The 24,426-nt window shown below is 41.5% G+C and overlaps 2 protein-coding genes across 5 annotated transcripts in view; both read left to right on the top strand.

Moving 5' to 3' along the window:
- Nucleotides 1-3,021, top strand: part of sez6a (seizure related 6 homolog a) — a 55,053-nt gene extending 52,032 nt beyond the window's left edge. For 2 of the 4 annotated variants that reach the window (XM_077740975.1, XM_077740974.1), the window contains 6 exons: nucleotides 297-491; nucleotides 564-755; nucleotides 825-1,019; nucleotides 1,136-1,174; nucleotides 1,257-1,365; nucleotides 1,432-2,045. In XM_077740975.1, the coding sequence (XP_077597101.1) occupies nucleotides 297-491; nucleotides 564-755; nucleotides 825-1,019; nucleotides 1,136-1,174; nucleotides 1,257-1,365; nucleotides 1,432-1,591 (890 nt within the window). In that variant the 3' untranslated portion in view covers nucleotides 1,592-2,045. The other 2 variants (XR_013329826.1, XM_077740977.1) reach the window with 2 other exon arrangements.
- A 16,423-nt stretch (nucleotides 3,022-19,444) lies between these two features.
- Nucleotides 19,445-24,179, top strand: LOC144212666 (LIM/homeobox protein Lhx1-like). The gene is made up of 5 exons (XM_077740732.1): nucleotides 19,445-20,046; nucleotides 20,326-20,546; nucleotides 21,015-21,292; nucleotides 22,164-22,320; nucleotides 22,851-24,179. The coding sequence occupies exons 1-5, from the start codon at nucleotides 19,877-19,879 to the stop codon at nucleotides 23,225-23,227; spliced, it is 1,203 nt and encodes a 400-aa protein (XP_077596858.1). The 5' UTR covers nucleotides 19,445-19,876; the 3' UTR covers nucleotides 23,228-24,179.
- Nucleotides 24,180-24,426: the final 247 nt, after the last annotated feature.

The raw sequence follows: 24,426 nt of genomic DNA, 5'->3' as shown, positions 1-24,426 counted from the left end.
TTCTTCTTAGTATCAGATAAGTTTATACCTGTAGCCCAAACATTGCAACTCTATTTTTACCCTTTTTCTTTGTGAATTCTTTGGTTGGTGCGACTTATACACCAATGTGTCTTTCACTTTTACTTGTACTCAGTTGTAACCTTATAGTCTAAAAATTACAGCACTCATCAGAGATTGATGGATGCATTACAATGATATAAAAAGATGCTATTTTTGTACGTTGTAAACGAGTATTGGCAGTTTTTGACCCAGCTCATGCTCTTTCTTGTATATTTTTTCCTGACCAACATGAACAGAGGTGGCGAGGAACGACACCTGCTCCGAATTGCCCGAGATTGCCAACGGCTGGAAAAGCACGTCCCACCCGGACCTGATCCACGGCACCGTGGTCACGTACCAGTGCTACCCCGGATTTGAGATGGCGGGCTCCGAGATCCTCATGTGCCAGTGGGATCTCAGTTGGAGCGCCGATGTACCCAGATGTCAAGAAGGTGAGCAAAAAAAAAAATCAAAAAATTGAGATGTCTCCTGATATTTTCCCCTTTTTTTCCCCGATCCTCCAGTGGTGACTTGTCAGGACCCGGGAAACGTAGAACACAGTCGACGGGTGAACGCGGGCACTCGCTTCGCCGTGGGATCTTCGGTGCAGTATTACTGTCACAAAGGTTACATTCTGTCGGGGAGTAACTCGTTGACCTGCTACAACCGAGACTCGGCCAAGCCCAAGTGGAGCGACCGCCCGCCAAAGTGTGTTCGTAAGTCAAACAAGGCATATTTCGTCTTTGCCCACAAAGGACCGCAGCCAAATTTCTTTCCATTTCCAGCTGAAAAGTACGAGCCATGCAGGAACCCCGGCGTGGCTCCCACCAGCGCTCAAAGTTCCGAAAAGGCTTTTTATCAAGCCGGTGAGATGCTGAGCTTCTCCTGCCAATCGGGCTACGAACTCCAGGGCCAGGCCGCCATTTACTGCATTCCTGGACATCCCTCGCAATGGAACAGCACGCCACCAGTGTGTCGAGGTGAAAAAAAAAGCAATAGCTTGTGAAATTCTTCTGGAAAATAGCGTTTGTGTTTGGACTTCTTTGTGTAGCAGCCATGAAAAGGAGCCCACGTTGACTAATTGTCTCTTTTGCAGCTTCATCGCGTCAATACAGCAGTGAACATAGGCTGGATGGTGAGTCACGCTTTGAGAAAATGCCAACAACTATTAGTTTTGTGGAGATGTCATTTCATTGGTGTGTGTTCTGACCCCACAGTTGTCAATAACAAGTATGGCGTGGAAGGAAGCAACATCACGCTGGCTGTCTTTGTCCCCACCGCCATCATCTCGGCGATCGTTCTGGGAATTTATCTCTGCGCTACAAAGTAAGCCCTCGACGTTTTACATTGGCCAACACATACCCGTTTAAACACCACGTCCCCCTTTTTCAGATTCCGAGGAAAGGCTCTGGGCATGGCGACAGCGACCCCACCGTACGACAACATGGCAGAGGAGTCCGCTTTTGACAACCCGGTTTATGACAGAGGAGTAAGTACAAATGTGGTGAGCCTGCAAGATGTGGACTCTCAAAACACCAGTGTACTTTCTTGAATGCCCGTCTGTCCTGTCACGTCACACCACAAGAGGACCACCACAATTCATCCTCTCATTTCCCCTTTCTGATCAAAATCAAGCACAAAATACACAAAGACTTGAGTATATATTTGAAATATCCATCACTCAGGACGCGATTCTTTCACTTACCACTAGAGGAAGCCCACGTTTCACAGAATTACTCTCTCTGTCCCCCTTCCATTCATCGTACGTCACGTCCTACTACGTTGGACACTGCTTGCATTGTGACACTCTTCTAATTCGTATTTTTACGAACCTGGTCAAGAATTTCCCATCTCCATCTGTGAAAAATCTGTCTCACAACTACCCTGATCTTTTTTTTTTCCCAAACTCATCCCTTCATTTGTCTCCATCATCTCACCATCCCATCACATGGCATGATGATGTCATAGGAATAATGTCCACCTTTCAAGGCCTCCTTTCCTCTTCTCCTTCAGCACTGGCAAGCACATTCTAGATACTAAAGCCATCATTCTGTTCACTTTTGGCTCTACTTCACCACCACCACCACGACGAGGTGAGATCATCTTCGGCCGTTGCTGAGAACGCACGCAACTTTCCCTCGCCGTTGACTACCTCTTCAACCCAGTTTCATTCATTACCTTGATGGAAAAACGTATACCGGCTTCAGAATGCTATAAACAGCCACGTCACGTATAATCTGCACAGATTCGCCAACGCTAACGTCAGAAGAAGACTTTCTATTCCACATTGACTACAATGTCTGAAGGCCCATCCATAAATAAGTCAACCTATACCACAATTGGCACTAATAAATGCAATAATTGACACATTTCTGCTTCGTAAATAACCACGGAACATTTAATCCACCTGTTAACGGCATACCTACATTATTCTTTTCAAGATAGTTGCTTTTATTGTTATTACGGTAATTGTGATAACCATACCGTATCGAATATATCTGGATTATTTGGCCTCTCTGATATTCTATTCTGTGCAAATATGTATATAGAAATGTTGGACATCTCACATGGCTGATGTGTTTGTCTGGTCTTTACAGGACTAATGGGGGGGAGAGAAAAAAAACAGATTAGGAGGTGTCCATTTTTAGGGACCTTGCATTTCTCAAGCTTTGCCTTTTTGGAAGCTCCCTCTGCACTGTTCACCTTTTTTCCTTTTGAGGAGATTGTAAATATGTCTTTCCAACGTTGACAGTCTGTGGATCACCACGGTGATATTTTTATAAACTCCCTCGATTGATGACGGAAGGTGATCACATGATTTCTCTGCATTTTCATTCAGTCAATGGCAGACCTGAAGGACTTTTCTGTTTCAAGTCAAAATTCCTCCCACCTTGGAATTGTTTGTCAAAAAGACGTATGCTATTCCTGTATTTTGTTTGCCTGTCTGGACCTACTCTTTGTAAATAAACTGCCTGTTCAATACACGTGTCCCGCTTGGCTATCACATGAAAAATATCACAAACTCGTCACAAATTTTGACGATAATTTGTGTTAAAATGGATTAAATCTAACCAAAATTCACTTTCATTGACAGTGATAGAGGTCCAATTCAAGAAGCTGTTTACCTGAGGGCCCCCCCCATGAATGAGATGTACATTTTTATCCCTGGATGTGAGCAAGAGTAGATCTATTTCTTACCAGCAGGTGACGTCCAAATACCGAGGTAAGAATCTACTGCTTCAAGCAAGGGATGGAAATGAAAATGAGCCCAGCTCCACATCCAATGGAGTCCTGGCCAGGCCCATTAGACCTCCCGCTAAGTGTGTGCAGCCTGGGGGGGTTGGAGGGTCTGGGGAAAGGGGGCTATGCTAGGCAGCACTTTTTTTTCCATGCACTGTGGGATATTTTTTATGAGACATCGTTTAATTGGGGCTAATGACTCGTTCAATAGTAGTATTTAGCAATAGTGCCTAAGTGTGTGTGTGTGTGGGGGTAAATTCATTAGAAAGACTGTGAAAATAATGGCACTTGTGTTTAGTGAACAAAACATTTTGGGGGTATTTATGTCTTTGTTTTAGAGCAAAATGCAGATTGCATTGTTTCTTTTTAAGGGGGATATTAGAATGAGTTCTAGGGTAAAAGTATACATCAGCATTATTCTGTCCCATAAATGTGAATATGTAAATATATATTTGCAAAATAGTTATTCCACACTGAATACAATGGTTAGTTTGATATTGTACTTTATTGTTTTAACTTTTGCCGAGTTAGGTCAGCCTTTTGCAACAAGTTTTGAATCCAAAACAGACTTGTTTTACTGTATTTTAGAAATATAGGAGCCCTGTTTTCTGTTTAAAAAGAAAGCAAAGTCGGAAAATACTGTACTTTATTTTTAGATTGGACGCAATAATGAAATGCAAAGCAAGATAACCTTGACTTGCCATTATTATGTTCTCAAAAAAGGACAAATGTAGTTGTGTACATCTCCTGACAAAATAGTAACTCATTAAGCTATGAATAGGCCGGAAAATGACGTGGAATTAAGTGGAATTTTGGAAACAGAATGCAGATTTTCAATAGCAAATTCTCTTTTGGAGCGGCTAGGCCGAGGCTGAGCATTGTTTGATTTGTGCACAATTGTGTGGAGGAGGACCAGATCTGTATGCAAGCGGGCGATTGCGCCGTCTGCGTGTGGCGTCCGCACATGATGAAGCTTTAGACGAGATGTTTTCCTTCCAGGACGCTGAGCAGGTTTGAGATTGAGGGCTCTGAACAGAGAGGGGGGTCTGAACAGAAAAAGGGGGTCTGAACAGAAAGGGGGGGTCTGAACAGGGGGACGACGACAAAGGCAAAGCAAGGCAGAGGGCGGAGGGGAGCGGATGAACCGGCCAGATGATAATGCAGCATGACACCTCTGAAATGAATCCCTGGTTACCATGGCGAAGGAGCCGGATGAGCCGCTCTCTTAGGAGCCTCAATAAAAGCATCTTGTAAATGATATTTGATTAGTATTTTCAACATGTTCCTGCCTGGCAGAGAGATGCTTTTTTTGTCAGCCATTGTTCTTCTTTAGCTCATTGAAGACTAATATACTCGGCGTGAATAGTCATTTTAGACTTAGAAAGGCCACCATAAATAGGAAGTGTGCGTTCTTTCTTTTCACATTGATCATATTTTAGCAATGTGGGGCAATATTGTGTGAATGGATTTTAAGATTATTACAAAATGATGGAATTTGAATAGCAAGGATTTAAATTAAGTCATTTATTCCGACGATTTTTTGTATTCCTTCGTGAATGCATGACAGGTAAAATAATGTGGACTGTAAAATGCTATTTGGGGTTAGTATAGCATTCCGAAATGATATTAGAGTTTCATTATCATGGTGGATTAAAAGCAAAACATTTTGTAATGCATTTGTATTAATTTACTGCTTTTGATGGCGATGTAGGAAAAGTTTTTAGAATTTTTCCAACCAAATTCCAAGCATGATTCAGGCTGGCCATTCCAATCAGTCAGCATCATTTCTCAAGTCCCATTGATATAAAATGATAAGAGTGGATCATCCTCAGCGATGACGTCTGATGGATGAATGTTGATAACGGCACGGCCGACTTTCCTCCGATATTTCACTTATGAGCAGTTCAATAACTCTATAACAAATCAAGCTGCCATTGACGCTAAATTCAATAGTAATTAGGCTAAGATCATTACTTAGACTGCAAATGTCAAGCAAACAAAATTGCATCCACTTATTGTCAGTCATGAATTAAAGAGCAAAACACTGTCAGAATGCACCCTCCCAAAATAATAATTTAATTTTAACTGTGACATTCAATAGTTTAAAAATCCTTTCCAGTACAACCAGTGAATCACTAAATCTTGTAGAATACAACAAAAAAACTGGCTTCCTAAGTATGCTGCAGTAATACTCAACTCAACTATTAGAGATTAACATTAAATATTTAGTATTTTTTTTTCATTAAGAACAGCCTCCAACATGAGGCTAAATTCCCCCAAATATGCACAGATTAGAAAAATAAATGTGATTCTAACTAAAAGTATTAAAATGGCTATAAGGCTCAAAGTTCCAAAGCTATTTTAGTTGTATCCCAAATGCTACTTGTTTGTTTTTGTTGTTGTTTTGACAAAATCTGAATACCATATTTCCCCCCCAATATGTCCTCCCCTGTTGCACATTGTTGATGGAAGATGTCTGACATGGACAGATTACTCTGTTGAATGTAGCCGCTTTGGTTCCTCCGAAACGCTAGATTGTCAAAATCCATCAGGAATCGCATTTACATTCGCATATCAGACGACGCGCCATAACGCCCAGACGCGCTTGTTTGCCAAGAAGAAGAAAAAAAAGATGCATTTGCCATCAGAGGCAAAATCATGGAAAACATGATGAGCAAAGTGCTAAAATAGCACACGAGCCTGCTGATTTTTTTTCTTCCTTATTCCACCTAATCATGGTGTGAATACTGGGGGTGGGCCAGTTATGTGAAAGGGGGTATTTATCATTATTGACTTGTCCCTCCATTCCTGTTTCAAGCCGGCCGGCCGGCATCCCCTCCGACCACTGACATAAATCATCATTTTCTCCTTCTAATATTACCCAGGAATAACGCAAATGGCCAGCCGGCTTCTTTCAGTTTTCATGCTTTTAAAATGGATGAAATTTCCATGCCGTTATTATCAAACATTTCTCATTTGTGGGGGGGGGGGTTTGTATGGGCTGGGGAGGGCAGCAAAAGTTTGTTGGGGATTGATTGTGATGCATGAGATGCAAAGAGGAGTAAACAGTGCATGGTTTGCAGAGCATGTGTGCATTTGCACCTTTTTTTTTTCTTGTTTGTGATCACCGGAGAAAATCATAAGCGGCAGGAAATTGAAAGAAAACAATGATTATCATGAACAAGCGTTTACATATGTTTATATGGATGGAATATTGCATCCAAAACACGAAAGAATGTGGAAATCCTGATAGGAAAAAACTCAAAAGTTTATTTTTCCATATCTTATTAACATGAAATTTGACATCTTGTTAAAATAATTGTACAAATGAATCCATGCGCATTTAATCAAGTGAAATTATTTCATAAATATGCACATTTGGAACATTTAGGTAACCCAAATTGGATCAAATGATGCCAGAAATATCGCATAGCATAACTATAGTCCTTTCAAAAATGATCATCCGCACCTGGAAGCTAAAAAGCTGCTAAATATTTCATTTTAATTAAACATGAAATATTAACTCCTTCCTAAGTCATGTGACGTGACGGATGACTTTTCAGCACATGCTTTTCCAAATGACGCTCATTTGTTCTTTTCCATTTCCAGCCAAAGCAAAAACTCGCCACTTTTAATAGCAAAGCTATGATATACACCTCATTTGATATTATAAAGCCAGAAAAGTTATCATCCATTAAGCCACCTCGTCCATTGATTTTAATGTCAAGTGCATTTTATGCCATCAATGGATTATTAGATACATTTGTATTTTATATCGTACTGCTCCAATTAACTGGACTATTAGAATATACTTTCCCACCTATATGTAAGCATTAATCAGCATAATAATTGCTTGGTAATTATGGGATGCAAACAGAACATTTTTACTTTCATGGCTACTGTTCGATGAGTTCATTTTTTAAAGTGTACAGTAGACGAATAGATGTGCAGTTTATAATTTAATAATCAGCACGGACTGCGTTATATTCAAGTCAAATATAACAAAGTGTTGGTGTAGAAATATACAATCATTGGATGAAAAATATGTGCCGGGTTAATGAGGTTCGGGTTCGAAAGCCCTCATGCATTTTGCACCCATTCATTAAAAGTACAAATGATTGTTCCCGGTGTTCAAATCTTTCTGTTCATCAAATAACGCGTAGAAATATGTACATGCAATTAGTGGAACCATCTGAAAGGAATCTAATATCCATCCCTCAGCAGAAAAATGTTTCTCCTTTCCAATGATATGATTGTATTTTCTATTGTATCTTCTCCAAATTGTTGATTTTCATGCTTTATACCAGCTAATAATTGTTTTGTGATGGAGACGGATTTTTAATACGCCGTGAATAAATGACGGCGGACAGTCCAACAGTGCAAATGGCACTTTGCCCAAATAATCAATACCTAATTGTAGCATGATGATACCTCGCCTCTTACAAATTGGACCTTTAATATTTGGACTTTGAAGCCATAACTAAAAATGGCCAGCCAATAAGACGGGTGGTTAATCTCACGCAAAGAAAATCAGTGTGAAGGGCTGTCCTATTAAATAGCGTACGTTCGTACGAGTGGCGCTCTTCTGGACCACTTTGGAGCTTGTTTACATTCTCCCTTGCTTCTCATCGACCAACCCATTTTAGATTACAATTACATCTCCAATACACGCATTCGGACCTTAATAAACGTGTACTTGTCAGTCAGGTGCACACATTGTTGATTTTACGTTAGATTTGTCGTGTCTATTTGAATTTGGCAACGTCGTCACACAATCCCCCAAAAAACTAAAAGTATATTTCCAAAAAACTGCATGGCCTTGACCAGGATGGTCCCAAAAACTTCATTTGAACACACATAACATATCTAAAATTAAAAGATCTTATTAGTATTTAAGATGACAACAATCAGGCCAAAATTTGCTTTCTCAGTCCGTCTTTTCTGGCAAAAAAAACGCACTAAAACGAGCCTCGGTAAAAATGCGTTTGTCAAAAAAAGCTCACTTTTTAAAGTGCGGACTTAAGTGGCCGAACGCAGCGTGAAGCCAAAACAACTTCCAAGCATCAAACTCCAAAAACTGTTTAAACGATCCTCGGTGGAAGAAAGGCGCCGTTAGCAAATGGTGCCACCATTACGGATAATTGGCGGGGACGACCACGCGTCGCCTCGCTTCGCCTCTCTTCGCCTCGCCTTCGCCGTCTGCTTTCTGTGCTCCTTCTCCTGGCCTCTAATAGCAGCTTAGAGAGCGTTTACCCATCTAACGACTGCAATCATGCTATTTATTTTCAGGTACAGTACAACACATTTAATGGGAACAATATAGACTTTCTTTTTTTCCCTCCCCTCGGTAAATGAAAGGGTGCAGAGCGTCGAATTGTCGCTTAGATTGGCCCTAGATTCTCTTCCTTAACAGGTCCAATTTTAGGAGTATAAACAAAAGGCGGGGGCACGCCGTTGCGTCACTCCAAACAAAAACGCCCGGACAAAAGCAACAACGGCAAATAGATTGCTTTGGAAAAGGTCATTTCTCAGGTGGCCCCAAGTGCACATTTTCACACGCGCGCCTTCCAAAAGTCGGCATTTTTAGACACGCATCTATGGATAACAGGCCGAGATTAAACAAAATCTTCTAAATCCGAACCATTCATTTCCTTCCAAAACTAGCAACTAAAGACTACCAAAAAATGAAAGGCGACTTCCATAGTGTTGCTTCCGAGGAAGTGTAGAAGGTTGAGCAGATGGCCACATTTGGCGTTCTGCGGGGAGTGCATAATGTGCCGTGAGGTGGCAATGTCTAAATTAATATGATTTGTTCACCTTTGATATATAAGAGGATTACGGCTAATGTTCAAACACGGAATGGTGAATAGCCCTGGATGAGAAGTGACACTGAGTGGAATAGTATTAGCCGCCCCTCAAGGACTCATTGTTAACTTCTCGCCTAATCCTTATTAGGACTCGCAGGTTTGCAGGAACTGTCCGCGGCCGTGGGGACGTGGGGACGTGGGGACGCCGGGACCGGGGCCCGCCCCCATTGTGCCGCTGATGCTTAATCACGCCGTCATGGCAGGAGGAGGGGAAGGCCAATGAAAGAAAATCAAGGATCAAGAAAGTAGAGAAAGGCCCCCCTGCCTTTAATGGCTGTTACGGAGTCTGGCCCGGTGCTGATCCGCCTTGTTTTCTTTCAAGATGGAGTGCACGAATGACGTGGGTGACTTAGTCTCAGCACGTGCAAATGAGACGCTGGCCCTGGCTTTGATCGATATGGCAATCTGTCCATTTTTTGCCCAATGAATGTTGACAAAATCATCAAGAAACTCGATCGATTTAATGCCATATTTTGGAACGCAATCTGCAATTTAATGCGATATTTTGGAAGGCAATCTGTTGCATTCAAAGGGGAGGCAAAAATGACGACCAGATATGAAAAATGTGCAGTAATCCAAACTTGTTTTGAAATAGTACAGTTTTATACACTTTTGGATTGGATCAGAACTTTATACTTCATCCCCAATTCTGGAAATTTCATTGGCTGCAGTATTTTGAGTGTTGTACTCTGTTCCTGTTGATTTTTTTATTTCTTAATGAATAGCGAGTATGACCAGCCCCCAATTGACTAACTACGGGGTGCCCATTCCAAAAAAAACAGTCTTTTCTCCATTTCAAAAGTAATAGAATGGCTTCAAAAATATGACTTTATCCTTCTTATTAAGTAGACCTCATTAGGCAATTGGCCGTCATTCCCTGCCAGCCTCTCACGTTCCAAATGAGCTTCTTTAGCCATCAATCTCACCAAAACGGCATCTTCCACTCCCAGTTCCAATAGATTCTCCGTCTATTGCTATCATTGTCACCCATCCCATGGAATACAGCCATCTTATCATCCTTTAGGTGGCCTCTCTCTCTCTCTTCTAACCTCTGCCTTCTCCTACACTTGTCGTACACACGTCAAGCCGTAGTTCACCGGTAGTTCATCGCGTGACACCACGTTCTCATGTAAATGAAGCCATTTGAAATACAAAACCGCACACAGAGTTCACCTCCATTCTGCCACCACAAAGGCCGACGCTGGCATTTCTGGTGACGCACCAAAGGTGAACACCATACAAAGAAGGCGACGGCATGCATTCAAAAGCAAATGTTCTCGGCTAAAATCACAGAAATACGACGGTATCGCGTTCACCTACAAAAAAACATAGGCTCGTGTTTATATAGAGTAAAAAGAGAGAAATATGTGGAAAAAGAAAAGACTTGATTGCAGGGCAAATGGTCTCTATAATGCGTTATCTATGCTCCAGCAATAAGAGAGAGCACAAACAGCGGCGCTGCCATCCAATTGATAATTCCAGCGCCTGCAGAGCAATCAAAATGCTATTAAATTATGAAGTGACACACAGTGAGCTTGTCGTGCAACTCACGCTTGTTTGTTTTGCCATCATTAGAGGCCGGGAGACGCCAATTGTCAACACAAACACGGCTCGCTCCACTTGCCCGGCAGCTCCTAAAAAGCTCCACGCCATCAGTATTCCTCGTCACTGATTAGCACAGACAAGGGGAAAAATGACATATTTTTGGGTTGCGTACAAAGTACACTTTGTACTTGAGTGAATCTGAATAATTACAAATACCTTTAACTAATGCCAAATGCAGTAACATAACTCAGCTAAGCCTTATATTCATCATTTCTGTTCTTTAGTAGCCTTCACTGCCTAAAAATGAAGTACCTGAACTAACGAAGTACTTTTTCGAGGCACAAATAAGCTTTAATAAATACTTCTTTCCCATCCTTCATATTTAATTTGAATCTTCTGTGTATTTTTAGGTAATAATCAGAAAACAGCACCCATTTTTGACAAGATCTCCTGAAAGAAAAGCTGAAGAATGTGGATCAACCTTTTCTACAATTTGACTTTCACATTGTACTACATGTACATAATTCCCCATGCCAGTAAGTATCCTTTTTCATCATTCTCAAGTATGACACAATTCATTTAAGATTGACTGATATTGGTCTTCCAAGCCAAAATATATACTGTATGTACAAGTGTAAATGGTGTATAGAAAGCCTCTCTCTCCTTTCAAACTATTGCCTGAGGATGTTTATTTATTTCTTTTGGCATCCCCTCCCAACAATCGTCCTCGTCACTCACCTGTCCAAAGGACATCAGCTGTTCCATTTGTTTGACGGACAGGTGCAAGCAAAGTCTGATGGAGTCATTTGCCATGGAAGCATGGAACATGAGTGATGAGAGAAATGTCATCCGTGCAGCCGGAGAAGAGTACTTCTCGGCTGCAAAATAGAGGCTGAGGTCCCGCTTCCATTCATCACACGTGCTGACAGGTTGTCCCACTCCAGCCATTTTGTTGTCAGTAGTACTTTATATTCACTACTTAAAGCCTTTGCTCACACACTGAGAAAAGGTGCATCTTAAAAAGTGGAAAGAGCTCGACTTTAAGAGGAGTTTCACCCGCACAATGCTTGTTACTTTTGCTCAAAATGAGTCAATATGTTTGTTTTACGTCCATTGCCGTCAATGGCACTGAAACAAGATCAAGATTCAATCCTTGCCAACCCAGTTCAAATATATTGAATGTCTAGAGCTCCCATAGAGTTACATTTCCTTTAAAGAATAGTGTTATATTTAATCTTGGCACAAAGCAAAAATGAATAGCGGCTCAAAAGATATCATCTCATTTTATCGGAACTGCTTGAATGTTATTTGATGAGTTTAACTTATTGACAGAAATGGTCAATAGCGCTGATGTGTAATGGTCAAGAAGTGCCGACCATTCCAGTTCAAATGGATTTGAGGTCTGTTCCTGTCAATGGCCGCAAATGACTTGTAATCTGAATCTGGGTTTTTTTTCCATGGAAATGCATAAATCGCCCAACATTGAACACCCCCATATTAGCCAACCCCGATGTCCACAGTCCCCTTCCCAAGTGGATGAAGGCAATCGATACCCAAGACAAACCTTTCAAGCACAGGCCGCAAGTCTGAGGCCCAAATGACAATATTCAACGATCGCCCATTCTCAGGGACTCGTAGTGGAGGAAGAAATTGACCGTCCCGCCCGAGATATATCTTTCCTCTCGGCCCCGGCCGGGGTCAGAGAGAGCGCGGCGGAATCCAGGCTTTTGCAACATCATCCCGCCGGTCTCTCAACGGACGAGGCGACGAATAATGGTCTCGGGCCAATGTGGAGGAGCGAGCGAATCAAAGCTGACACGGCAATTGTGGAAAAGTCCCTCCCCCCTCGGAGGGGAGGACGCTGATCTCTGACCGCTTGTGATGGAGCGGCTCGGTGCACTTTCACTTTCCCATCTCGCCGCATCTCTGGAGAGATGAGCCAAAGCGTGCAGAGCAGCCGGGCGCTGTGGGGAGCTAATCACCAGTCCGCTGATATTATCTGAGGTCACACGCCAAGGATCAATGATTCTCGCTGCTTCTGTGATTCGTGCTCACACCCAGCGGGAGCCGGCCGCTCACATGTGACAGTCTGCAAATGGCTTTATTGACACGGCGTTGGGAACATCTGTGTCCATCAAACTCCTTCAACAAACAGTTTGCATGGTAATGCTTGGCGTGACGCGTGCCAGTTCAAGACATTTCCTTGCATGTCTTGAGAAACCACGTCACCATACAAAGATCCTTGTATTATTGTTGGGAAATAATCGATCATTGCACTCTGGAGCAATATTGTGTAGCCATACCTTGATGGCTTGCATCAAATCAATTGGAAGGCAATCAATATTGTCATCTTTAGCGAAAGAAGGAAAGAAATGAAGCAAAAAATGCAGAGACAACAGATTTTTGAGGGGGCTTGAATGAAGAATGTGTATTTTTCTTGCAAAAAAATGGCATAGACGTCAATGGCAACAAGGAAATTTTAATTCAGTCCCCAATCTGACTGCACTCTGGTCCGACTAAGCCTTAAAAAGACTCTATAAAGCCACGCAAGTCGACCTCAGGCACTGTTGGGAGACATTTTAATATCTCTCCCAAAACACAAGTGTGCATTAAGTGTACGCATAAAGGTTGCAGAAATTAACATACGTAAATGTCTGCTCTCGCCTGGTCGCCCCTTTGGGCCTGGAGGAGAACGTGACGGCTTTAAAAGTGGCCCTCGCTCACCAAGGCTTTATTGACTTTGCCTGTAAAGTTGCACGACATGGCAGAAACCTTGAACTATGTGTGAAAATATACGACCTGGGTGCAAGACCCGGGTATGCTTTGTTGAAGGTGAGTCAGAAAAACATAGAAATAAACCACATGGCGATCGTCAGTTAAAGCTGAAAACAATACATCTCAATGTGGAAGGCTTGAATGGTTTATATGGTAAATATAGATTATTCTATTTGAAATTTGGAGGGTTTTTTTTACAATTTTTTTGAGGTTTGCACACATACACGGTGATTTTTTTCCCTTTTTTTTTGTATGTGCTGGCTGGGGGCCGGGCCCGGGGGAGGACGTAGCAATTCTAACGGCTTTTGGATGTAGATAAATGGCTTACAGATGGCCTCGTTCAATATATTCAAATGAGATATAAAAGTAGGGCTGGCTATCAATATAAGCGTTGTTCTTCTATGATATGATTCAAATGCCAATTGCCCAAATATTCACACAAATTGGTGGTTTTATTTTAAATGGCTGAAAAGTCTCAGTAGTAGTAGTAAGAGTAGTAGTAGTGGTTGTAGTAGTATTAGTAGTGGTAGTAGTGGTTGGAGTAGTATTAGTAGTGGTTGTAGTAGTAGTGGTAGTAGTGATTGTAGTGGTAGTAGTGGTTGTAGTATTGGTTGTAGTAGTACTAGTAGTGGTAGTAGTATTGGTTGTAGTAGTACTAGTAGTAGTTAATATTGCCTTTATTAATTGTTTAACATGTTTAAAATGAGTTGAGTGGCCAGAGGAAAGCATCCAAAAACCTTTAGTATGTTAAATGTCAACGTTGTTTTTGGAATGCCAATGGGATGGCAATTTACAATATATACTATATATACAATATAAGAATTTTAAAAACAGCCTTACAGACTGTGTCAAGACCCAAGCAGTCAACAGTGATACCTGAATTCTTGCAATTCCTCGTTTGAATTGCTAATAGTCCACCAATAATAAATTGACCAGCACAGTTTATTATCACTGAGATAATTGTCTTTATTCAGTCCTCTCGGTCCACAGATAACGTCCTGGAGGAGTTGTGAGAGCTCCTAATGCCCACCACGCTACACGGACGGACGGTATTATCATATATTGTATTTACCCGCGTCTCACCTATAACACAGGACTGGAAAGAAGCGCAAATGCGATTACGCACACGGAGAATTAATCCGGAGATGAGCGCAGGGTAATGTATGCTAATTATCTAACGGGATATTCTTACACAGCAATTAGCATATCTGGGAGGCCAGACAGGGATGGGAGAGCAGCCGGAAGGAGAGACGGACGGGAAGGACACAGATGCTGATAACAAGTGGAGCTTCCCCTTTTGCCTTTCCCCATATCATTTGAATGGAAATTGAACTTATCATACCGCAGTTTATGTTTTTGTTTTTTAGTCAGTCGGCTTCTGGTATTGCCACTTGAAGTTTTTCTTATCAAATTCATAGTATATCTCTGGTCATATCACAGTGGATGTTCGTACATGTACTTTGATAGAGGAAATGTATTGACATTTGCCCACAATAGAAAGCAGTTTGTGTTTTCCCCCCTCCGGCACCCCCGAAAACCTCCATGGCACGGAATGAGCACGAGCCAGCGAGCCACTGTATCAATTCTCTGCCTTTGCTGTGATTTGGGTGTAATCAGCCATGTAGAACACCAGCTTGCAAAGAAGCCGGGCCTTTTGTAAAGCATCCATCTGTTTTTGTGCGCCGGTCCCCGAGAGCCGCCGCTGATAAAAGGGTGAGCATGAGAAGGCCCAGCTGAAAGGACAAGGGTGGGCGGCGGCATCGGGACGCAGTCTGGCCGCCACACTTGTGCGCTCCACTTGTATTCTTCTGTTGAATCCACGACGCCCCTGCTTGCATACGACTCGGAGATCAGAGACTGACAGCTGCTGACTCACAGGAGCAAAAACACAAAAAAAAAAAAAAAAAGCCAGCCCAGACGTGCCAATGACAGATGCACAAACGCCGTGGACCTCTCAATCTGTCTGGCGAATATTTTACCGGGGGTACTACAGTGGTGGAAAAACAGAACGGAATGGATTGGACGTCCCTCGTTGTCAAAGGTCAATATAGGTGACTGAGTTAAAGGCTAAGAAATACCACAAAATATTCCAAATGCGTATGGGTATTGCAAAATAAGTATCCAAAATATGAAGATTTTACAACATTTGTTTGATGATTCTATCAGGTTTTGACCTCTTAGCTAATGGAGAGTTGGTCTTTAGTGTTAAAACTGAGAATTGCCATGTAGGCTGACTTCAAGCTTCTTGTGCAGGCCAGCTTCAACTATATTTTCACCATTAAACCTGGGCAGTGGCTCAACATTCACATTGATTTTTAATTAATCCGTAAACTCGTATTAATATGTACGAGTGGTAGATTAACAGCTAGATTTTGTTGACTATGTGAAAAACTGAGCTAATGAAAGAATGAGATCAACTAGTAATGAATACTTAAAAATGTTCCCAAACTCTTAAAAAAATCAATTTCACTTGTAATTTCCAATCCAAATCAACCCTTCTAGTTATTTTCCCTTCTCCTACAAGATAGTGACGTGCGAGTGGGAAGCAATCGTATGCTTCTCCTTCCCTAATAGTAGAAACATACGTCTCCAGGGTGTAAGAATCCCCCACCTCTTTGCTTCCCCTCAACACGGACATGCTCCCCAGCTTCAGCCAGGCGGGCAGCCGGTCCGAAATAAACCCAGCCCCCCCAACCCTCTTCCCCCCAGGCCAAGCGGGCCAGCCCCTTTTTTTTGCCGGCGCCCGGCGATAAGTGACGGCAGCTGCATTGAGGAGCACAATGGTGGCGTCGAGGCAGCTCAGCTGGCCTCTCTCCCCACTTGACATCGTCTTTGACCCGAGCTGTGTGACTTTTCCACCCCGCAGGCTGGTGTGGCGCACCCCACGCGGTCTGCTCCCCTATCTGCTCTCCCCACACACGGCGCTCGGAGGCAGAGCGCACCTTTTAACCACGTGCGCATCCTCAGGTCAGCCGGGTCAATTCAATTCAAATAGAAGATAAATGATTTGTAAATCATGTAGATAAAGACCAAATACATCATAAGGGGGAGCCCATGCCGCCCGCCTCTTTGCCTTCAAGCTAAATACTCACTTTGCCAATTTTTTTGAAGAACCCCCATCCTCATCTATCACAAGATTGCAGGACCACCAAAAAAAATCGAACATTGAAATGGAACAAAAAAAATCCTAAACTCGCTGAATTTCAGCCCCATTACAAAAAAAGAGAGATTTGATATGATGGATGAAGAAATTTAAATTCCAAGCTTCCACTTGGGGGTGTGAATTATCCTTTTCATAACAATACAATATCAATACCTTGGATAATGATATGATGTTTGCCAATATTACAAAATCAGCAACCATTTACTGGGATTCTCCTTTACATTTTATGTTCCACATTTAACATGACAAATGGCTTTTTATTAAAAGCACTACAAAATACAAAGCAATTTTAACTTTTGTAACAATTTCATTGCAGAAACCTTTTCATTGTTGAGATAATATCTCCATCCAGTTCATGACAAAACTTTTGAGACCCTCCAAATGTGGTCTGTAGACTCAAAAACACTGTGATTCCATGCACTTTTCAGCTCTTTTCCACACATGCCGACCCCCCCGAACAAAAGCCGTACCCCATTATCGCAACCTGGGCAAAGCACGAAGGCGGATGGCGTTCAGGGGGGGATCCCTCAACCACACGAGGGCCAAGCGAGCCCGAGGGGCCGTCGGTTGAGAGGGCCCGAGGGACCCGGGCGCCCTCAGCCTCCTGCTGATGATGGTGATTGATGCAGGCACAATTCAGACACTGCAGACGTTACAGCAAATTAAAAGGCTATTTTGTAAACTTCTAAAGGAACAGAATGGCGGGGCGGGGCGGGGCCCCGAGGTAAGGGGGGGCTCCGTGGAGAGAGGGCTCCGGCGCTGTCAGACCGTCAGCTTCTGTTTAGCTTCCACGGCGTCACGAGTCCCTCAGGAATGCCTTTCACACTCCCGTCGCTTGTGCACAGATGGAGTTGCTGTGCATCCTGAAAGGAGAACGTCTCATTTATGACCATTGACGGCGGCGGACGTCAAATTGACTCGTAACGAGAGCTGCTCGCCAACAATGTCAAACAATGCAGTGTATGGTATGTTATTCCTCTTCTCAATTCTCAATTCAATTTGCTTTATTTTTATAGCCCAAAAATTCCAAAATCCATGTATTTCACCAACAACAAAAAAGACAAAACAAAAGGTTGGCATTTCTTATTTGATTCCCATTACCACAAAAACTTTTCCATTCACTTCTATTGATTTTCAACTCACGGCCCACAAAATAACAACATTATCAGCTCACAAAAATATCTCTAATGATAATCACTTACCTTCCACACAGACCCCCAAAAAAATCAACATGAAGTGACACAGAAATGACCAAAAAAGTGACCTAACCTTGCCCCTAAATCCTTTTAAAATGCTTACAATATCCCAACCAGCATTTCCACACACATTTATTTGTATGTTTTCATCCAAAGGCCCTTTGGGTGGGCTCATCATATTGTTAAGACCAATTAGCAGCAATTAACAAACACTAATGCTATGCCCTCCCATCCCCTGTCAAAACAAAAAGTGTGCCGCATGCCAGATTCCAGCGCTTGAAAGAGCGCTTTTGTGTTCCGCTGGGCTGGCGTGGGGGGGTCGCGGCAGCAGCACACTTGCACGGGCAGCGCGCCTCATCAACACCTTTGCTCGGAGAAAGACCAACCCACGGGGAGACCCTCATTTAGACTTGCGCTTTGAATACCACCGTGACGATTGCTTTGGACCTCTTGTCGCAAGACTGCCGTGTGAACCACTGCATTGTTTGTGGTCGCCATTGCAAAGAGGGTTTGCTCTTTTAACCCCTAAAACAACAGATTAGAAAGGTCACCATTCTTTTATAAGAGGGTATTGTGTGACAATAACAGTAAGACAATGACAACAATTCAAAATCTATTGAGGTTAAAAGGAAATTGATGATTTAAGTTTAGGGTTGTTGGTGAAGAAAATATCTCAATTCATTTATTAGTAAAAATAAAAATCTAGAAAGGTTTGAAACTATGATCCAATATAGAACTTCTGCAGCAATGTCTAACATTGAATTGTTGAAAAAGGTCAAATAAAGGCTTTGAACAAAAGTCTATAGAGGCATATGGAGTGAAACTCTCTGAAATAAAATGTGCTCATTTAAAAATCTGTAATATGAAACTACATATTTACTACAAAGCTGACTTTCATTTGTAATGTAGTACTTCTTCAAAAGTTTTCACATGAAGGGATGAGCAGAGTCTGGTGTTCAAAATACACAATCTTCCTTCCTTGTATATGATAAGGTCCCAAATGTAGTCTGTGTAGTCAGAGATGATTATGAATGATGAAAATTGTCCTTTGAAAGCAGATAGTCTGGACCTTACAGAACTTTTGTGCAGGACATGTCATTCAACAATCCGGTTCTCCTGTCAAATCGGGGTGAACTAACATATATTTGATGCAAAATTACAATATGTATTAACCCAACAGGAATCTATCACATTTGATACGTGAATTTCGAGCAATATGATATAATCCACTCACAAATATGACGCAAACCTATGACAAATTACATAGGATATTTTGCAGTCTTTCCTATTAACAAAATATTCCCATTTGCTATCAATTATTTACTAGTTTGAACTTAAAGGGATTAAAAAACAGCCTGCCAAGTACATTTATTATCACCCCATAAAAATGTCTAAAAATATCATGCTTTACACCAAAAAAACAACAAAATATTAAGGTTATTGTCTTTTAATATACTTATTGCATCCTCTGAGCGGTCCAAAGAAGAAATGAAAAGACCTCCTTATTGGTGGACATCCTGGTGATGTCACACAAGCGTTCCTCTTTGATTGGCTGCTGACTAAATACGGAGCTCATTAGTGCGCCTCTCTATACTGATGACAGCACAACACGAGGAAAATGGGACACAAATGGCAAGGTTGGACACACTGACAAGAATCTGCCGTCGTTGTTTTTGGCTCTTCTCTGGCCGGGATGGAATGACACGTTGATGTTGACTCTTTTAAATTCTCCATCAGAGACCATGTTGTGTCCCCATCCTTTTTCAACAGATGGCCTGCAGTTTGGAGCTCGCCGATTCGTGTGGATTATTTGCACCTTTATATCGTTTGGATAATCCTTGTCAATCTTTACATTGATTTGGATGCGCAAGGATTTTTTTTTTGTTGGAAAAGGACCGACTGGAATAAACCCAAGGCGCCCCAGTGTGTGTGTTGGTGTGTGTGGGTGTGTGTGTAGATATATTTATTTGTATTAAGTCTTTATTTATTGGTATTTATTTATTTGTATTTATTTTTTGTATTTATTTATTTATTGGAATTGTCTGTGCACAATGATTCAGTGCGCCAACTGCGAAAAACCAATTGTAGACCGGTTTTTGCTGAAAGTTTTGGACCGACCGTGGCACGTCCAATGCGTCCAATGCTGCGAATGCAAGTGCACGTTGACCGAAAAGTGTTTTTCACGAGAAGGCAGACTCTACTGCAAGAATGACTTCTTTAGGTAAGTGGGAGAAGGACACAAAAAAAATATGATGTTGTAGTTTTTTTTCTCTCAAAAAAAGAGCAGAGCAGTCAGAAGAGGAATAATTTGAAGGATTGTGCATGCCCTGTTTTGCATTATTTTGCAGGATAGTTATTTAAAAAGAATATTTTGGGGCTTGCATTTAAATCTATATGAGTATTTTTTGGTGCATTGCTTAGTGAATAGTGACCAGGATAATGTTGAAATAGTAATTCTGTGCTTCAGGTTTTATTTTGTATTTTTCTTGGTTCGACACAGGAGATTTGGGACCAAATGTGGCGGTTGCTCCCAGGGGATTCTTCCCAGTGATCTTGTCCGTAGGGCCAAGAGCAAAGTGTTCCACCTCAACTGCTTCACTTGCGTCATGTGCAACAAGCAGTTGTCCACCGGCGAGGAGCTCTACATCCTGGACGAATTCAAGTTCCTTTGCAAGGAGGACTACAACAATAACAACGGAAAGGACACCGTTCACCTCTCAGGTTCATAAAATCATTCATATTTTAGTGATGGAGAAAAAAAATCAGGTCATCATCATCATTAACTTGGTGCTTAATGCAATTTTTGCCCAAAGAAAGGGACATTTTTAATATTTGCATGCATTTTTGTGCACATATTTTAAAGTGGGTTATTTATTTGGATGTGATTTTAGCTAAATTTACATTAAATTTATATATATTTATCATGAGAAAAGAATGCATATTGTTATTGGTATTGTTTTGACGCAAATTAGGTTAAATCTGCACCAAAAAAACATCATTTAAATTGATATTTATTTTTGATGGCAAGAAAAGTGTGCAGAAATATTGATGCATTTGAAGCAAATTGAAGAGATTTAACTCGTTTGCAGTAATAGAAGAAGAAAAGCATCATATTCTAATGTTTTATTCCAAGTTGCCTCTTTGCATTTGATTTGATTTTGTATTTTTTTGGTGGGCGTTTCTGGGCAGTGACGACATGTAGCGAACCCAGTTTATCCCCGGACTCTCAAGACCTGCAGCAAGACGACTCCAAGGACTCGGAAGCGGGTCACTTATCGGACAAAGACGTGTGCCCCAACGAGAACGATGAGCAGGGCGCTGTAGGCAAGAGACGCGGGCCTCGGACCACCATCAAGGCCAAGCAACTGGAAACCCTGAAAGCGGCTTTTGCGGCCACCCCGAAGCCTACCAGACACATCCGAGAGCAACTATCACGGGAGACGGGCCTCAACATGAGAGTCATTCAGGTACACGTCGGCCGAATATTTTTTTTCATATTACAGCCTTATTCTTGTGCGCTAAAACGTCGCTTTTGCGCATGCAATTGCATTTAAATGCATGCATTAAATGAAATAGGTCTTGTTTTAAAAAAAAATGCATGCTTTTTTGGCTCTCTCGATATATGGATGTTTAAAATCATTTCATCCCATAATTCTGCAATGCATTTTTTCGTCACTCTCTCTATTTTATTTTGATGTTTATGTTTTAAAAATAATTTCATCCACAACTCTTGCAATGCATACTTTGTCTCTCTTTTATTTTTAGTAAGAATTGCATCCCATAATCCCACAATGCATCTGTCTCACTCTGAGTGTTTTGTTTTTAAAATAATTTCATCCCACAATCCTTCAGTGCATTTTTTTGTCTCTACTGTTTATTTAAAAAAAATAATTTCATCACATAATGCATCAAAAGCATATCTTTCTCTCTATATATCTTTATGTATATGTGTGTATATACACACACGTGTGTGTCTAAATATATATTGTGTATATATTTATATATATAATGTGTATATATGTATGTGTATATATACACATATATGTATGTGTATATATACATATATAATGTGTATATATATATATATATATTCATATATAATTTGTATATGTGTGTGTATATATATATACATATATATAATGTGTATATATGTGTGTACATATATAATATACATATATATAACGAGTATATATGTATGTGTAGATATACAAATATATACATATATAATGTGAATGCATGCGTGAGTGATTTTTATTTTGAATGAAACATTGTGCATTAAAGATAGTTGGGGTGCATTTTATAGTTTGTTTTGTTTTGTTTATTTTTATTTGTAAACAGGTGTGGTTCCAAAACCGGAGATCCAAAGAGAGACGCATGAAGCAACTGAGTGCTCTCAGTGCCCGCAGACACATGTTCTTCCGCAGCCCCAGAAGGATGCGCGCCATGGGGGAGCGCTTGGACACCGCAGAGCTTGGACATTTCTCCTACTATGGAGGTGAGAGCTTTGCACCATCCCAGTCTCAAAGACACTTTATTTCAATTGCATCATCCAATACAAGATCATTCTTATCGTGTTTGGCCCAGATTTGAGCGTATATGTTAGGGTTACTTGTTTTTCTTTGTTATTTCCAAAACAGTCATCTCCATGATTGCTTTTCATACTTCCTTTGCCTTTCTTCTTTTCTTTTCACATTCTGGCAACTCTTATGCCAATAAGAAGACTTTAAAATTCCCATTATGGAGTGAAAAACTAATTCCCAATTAGGCTCATCGGACTTAATGGTTTTCATTTTCACTAAAGCGGTAATATGGTCCTCACCTCATTTAGAAAGTGACAAAATATTCCAATTGGATGCAGGTATCAACATAATTGCATTGTTTTATTTCTCTCTTAGTATATTCACACAGACATTATTTTTTATTTATTTCTTTTATGTCTCGTATTGGAATTATTGAAGTGAATCTATTGGCCGGCTCAGACAAAAATCCCACGTCTCTTTTTCTCTCTCTCTCTTATCCTTCCAGATTACCCCGGCGAATTCTACGGCCCGGGCGGGAATTACGAGTACTACCAGGGTCCCCCGTCCTCCCAGGCGCAGACCCCGGCGGACTTGGGCTTCGTGCCCTCGGCCATCCCCTCCGGCACCCCGCTGGGGGCCATGGAACACCGCCACCCGGGTCACCACTGCCCCGGAGAGGTCCAGTGCTACCCGGACGGCGTTCCCCACCACCCGGTGAACTCTCCCAGCCCCGAGCCCAACGGTCCGGGCTCCATGCACAGCATCTCCAGCGAAATGTGCGGGCCCGGCACCCCTTTCGCCGCCATGGCGCTGGGCGACAACGGATACACCAATCAGCTGTCGCAGCCCTCGTCCGAGGTGAGCGAAGGAACTGTGTGGTAACGTTTTTTTTTTTTTGTTCAAGGCTGATCATCACTTTATGGATGGATGGATTCAATTCAATTGTATTTATTTGACTTTCATGAAGGCATACAAATCTCTATTGTTTCATGTGATTCTGCTTGTTTGTTTAAAAACTGATTGTAATTCAAATGAGACTCCAAAGTACTGCTTAGTGCGGAATCTCTTTTGTAGAGCAATAAAACACTCATAATTCACACTCTGTTCATATTTGAGGCGTGCTTAGCTTTCCCCGCACATTTTGTCCATCCATGGCCTTTTCTACTTCAAAATATTAACGATACAAAAAAATGGAGGTTTTCTGAGGGGGTTTCTCTCGACAGCTAATGGTGAATACAAGGTTTTCCATTGCAATTGTCAAATTCATTGCATTTGACCAAAAAAAAGCTCTCTCAGGACTGCGTAAGCTTTGCTTTTGAAATGTCATGGATCAGCTGTGTGGAAACCGGTTTACCTTCAAAAGGAAAGGAGACGTCTGAAAGAATGCATTTGTATAAAAAAAACATGGCGCTTTATGAAGACCAGCGCCGCCGCCGCCGGCTCATAAAGGGAGAATATTCACTAGCCGAGGGCAGTCGCTTGTTTACTTGGAGCGCCGACTATTTCAAAATGAGCGCGTCAAGGCCCATGGATTGTGGATTCCAAAGCAAATGGACAAACCCTTTTTAGCCGTGTTTTCTCACTGTGCTACTTTGTCATTGGGAACATACACACGTGCAAGAACACCAACCCAATTGTACTACTGACTCATTTTTTGATGATACTGTCCATTGTAAAGCAAACACAAACACACAAAGGTAGTCAATGTTCGTCATGATGAGATGATTGTTGAAATAATTTTTTCTGACCTTTCGGTGTGTGATGAAATCAATTCTGATTGTGATTTGTAGAAATTGACTTTGGGCGCAAAATGTTAGCGTCGTCCGTTGGAGGAAAAAAATAACCACCGGAATCCCTTTCGAACGTGTTTTGGAAATAGTTTTGTATGTAAAATTGTGTTATTTCAAATATTAGGTCCAATAAAATGGTGTGACAAAATGGAAACTAATCCTGGAACCGAGGCTGGTTCATATTCTGATTGTTAGGATGTTTTGCAGAGCCACTACTAAGAGAACAGGATTGATGGAGTTCAAGTTTTCCTTCCCAACGTGTGTTTGGGAGCCTAATAAAAGGCAAACAAC

The sequence above is a fragment of the Stigmatopora nigra genome, chromosome 19, assembly GCF_051989575.1.
Source record: "Stigmatopora nigra isolate UIUO_SnigA chromosome 19, RoL_Snig_1.1, whole genome shotgun sequence".
NCBI classification, from domain to species: domain Eukaryota; kingdom Metazoa; phylum Chordata; class Actinopteri; order Syngnathiformes; family Syngnathidae; genus Stigmatopora; species Stigmatopora nigra.
The sequence above is the reverse complement of the archived record's forward strand: the minus strand, read 5'-3'. Positions and strand labels throughout refer to the sequence as shown.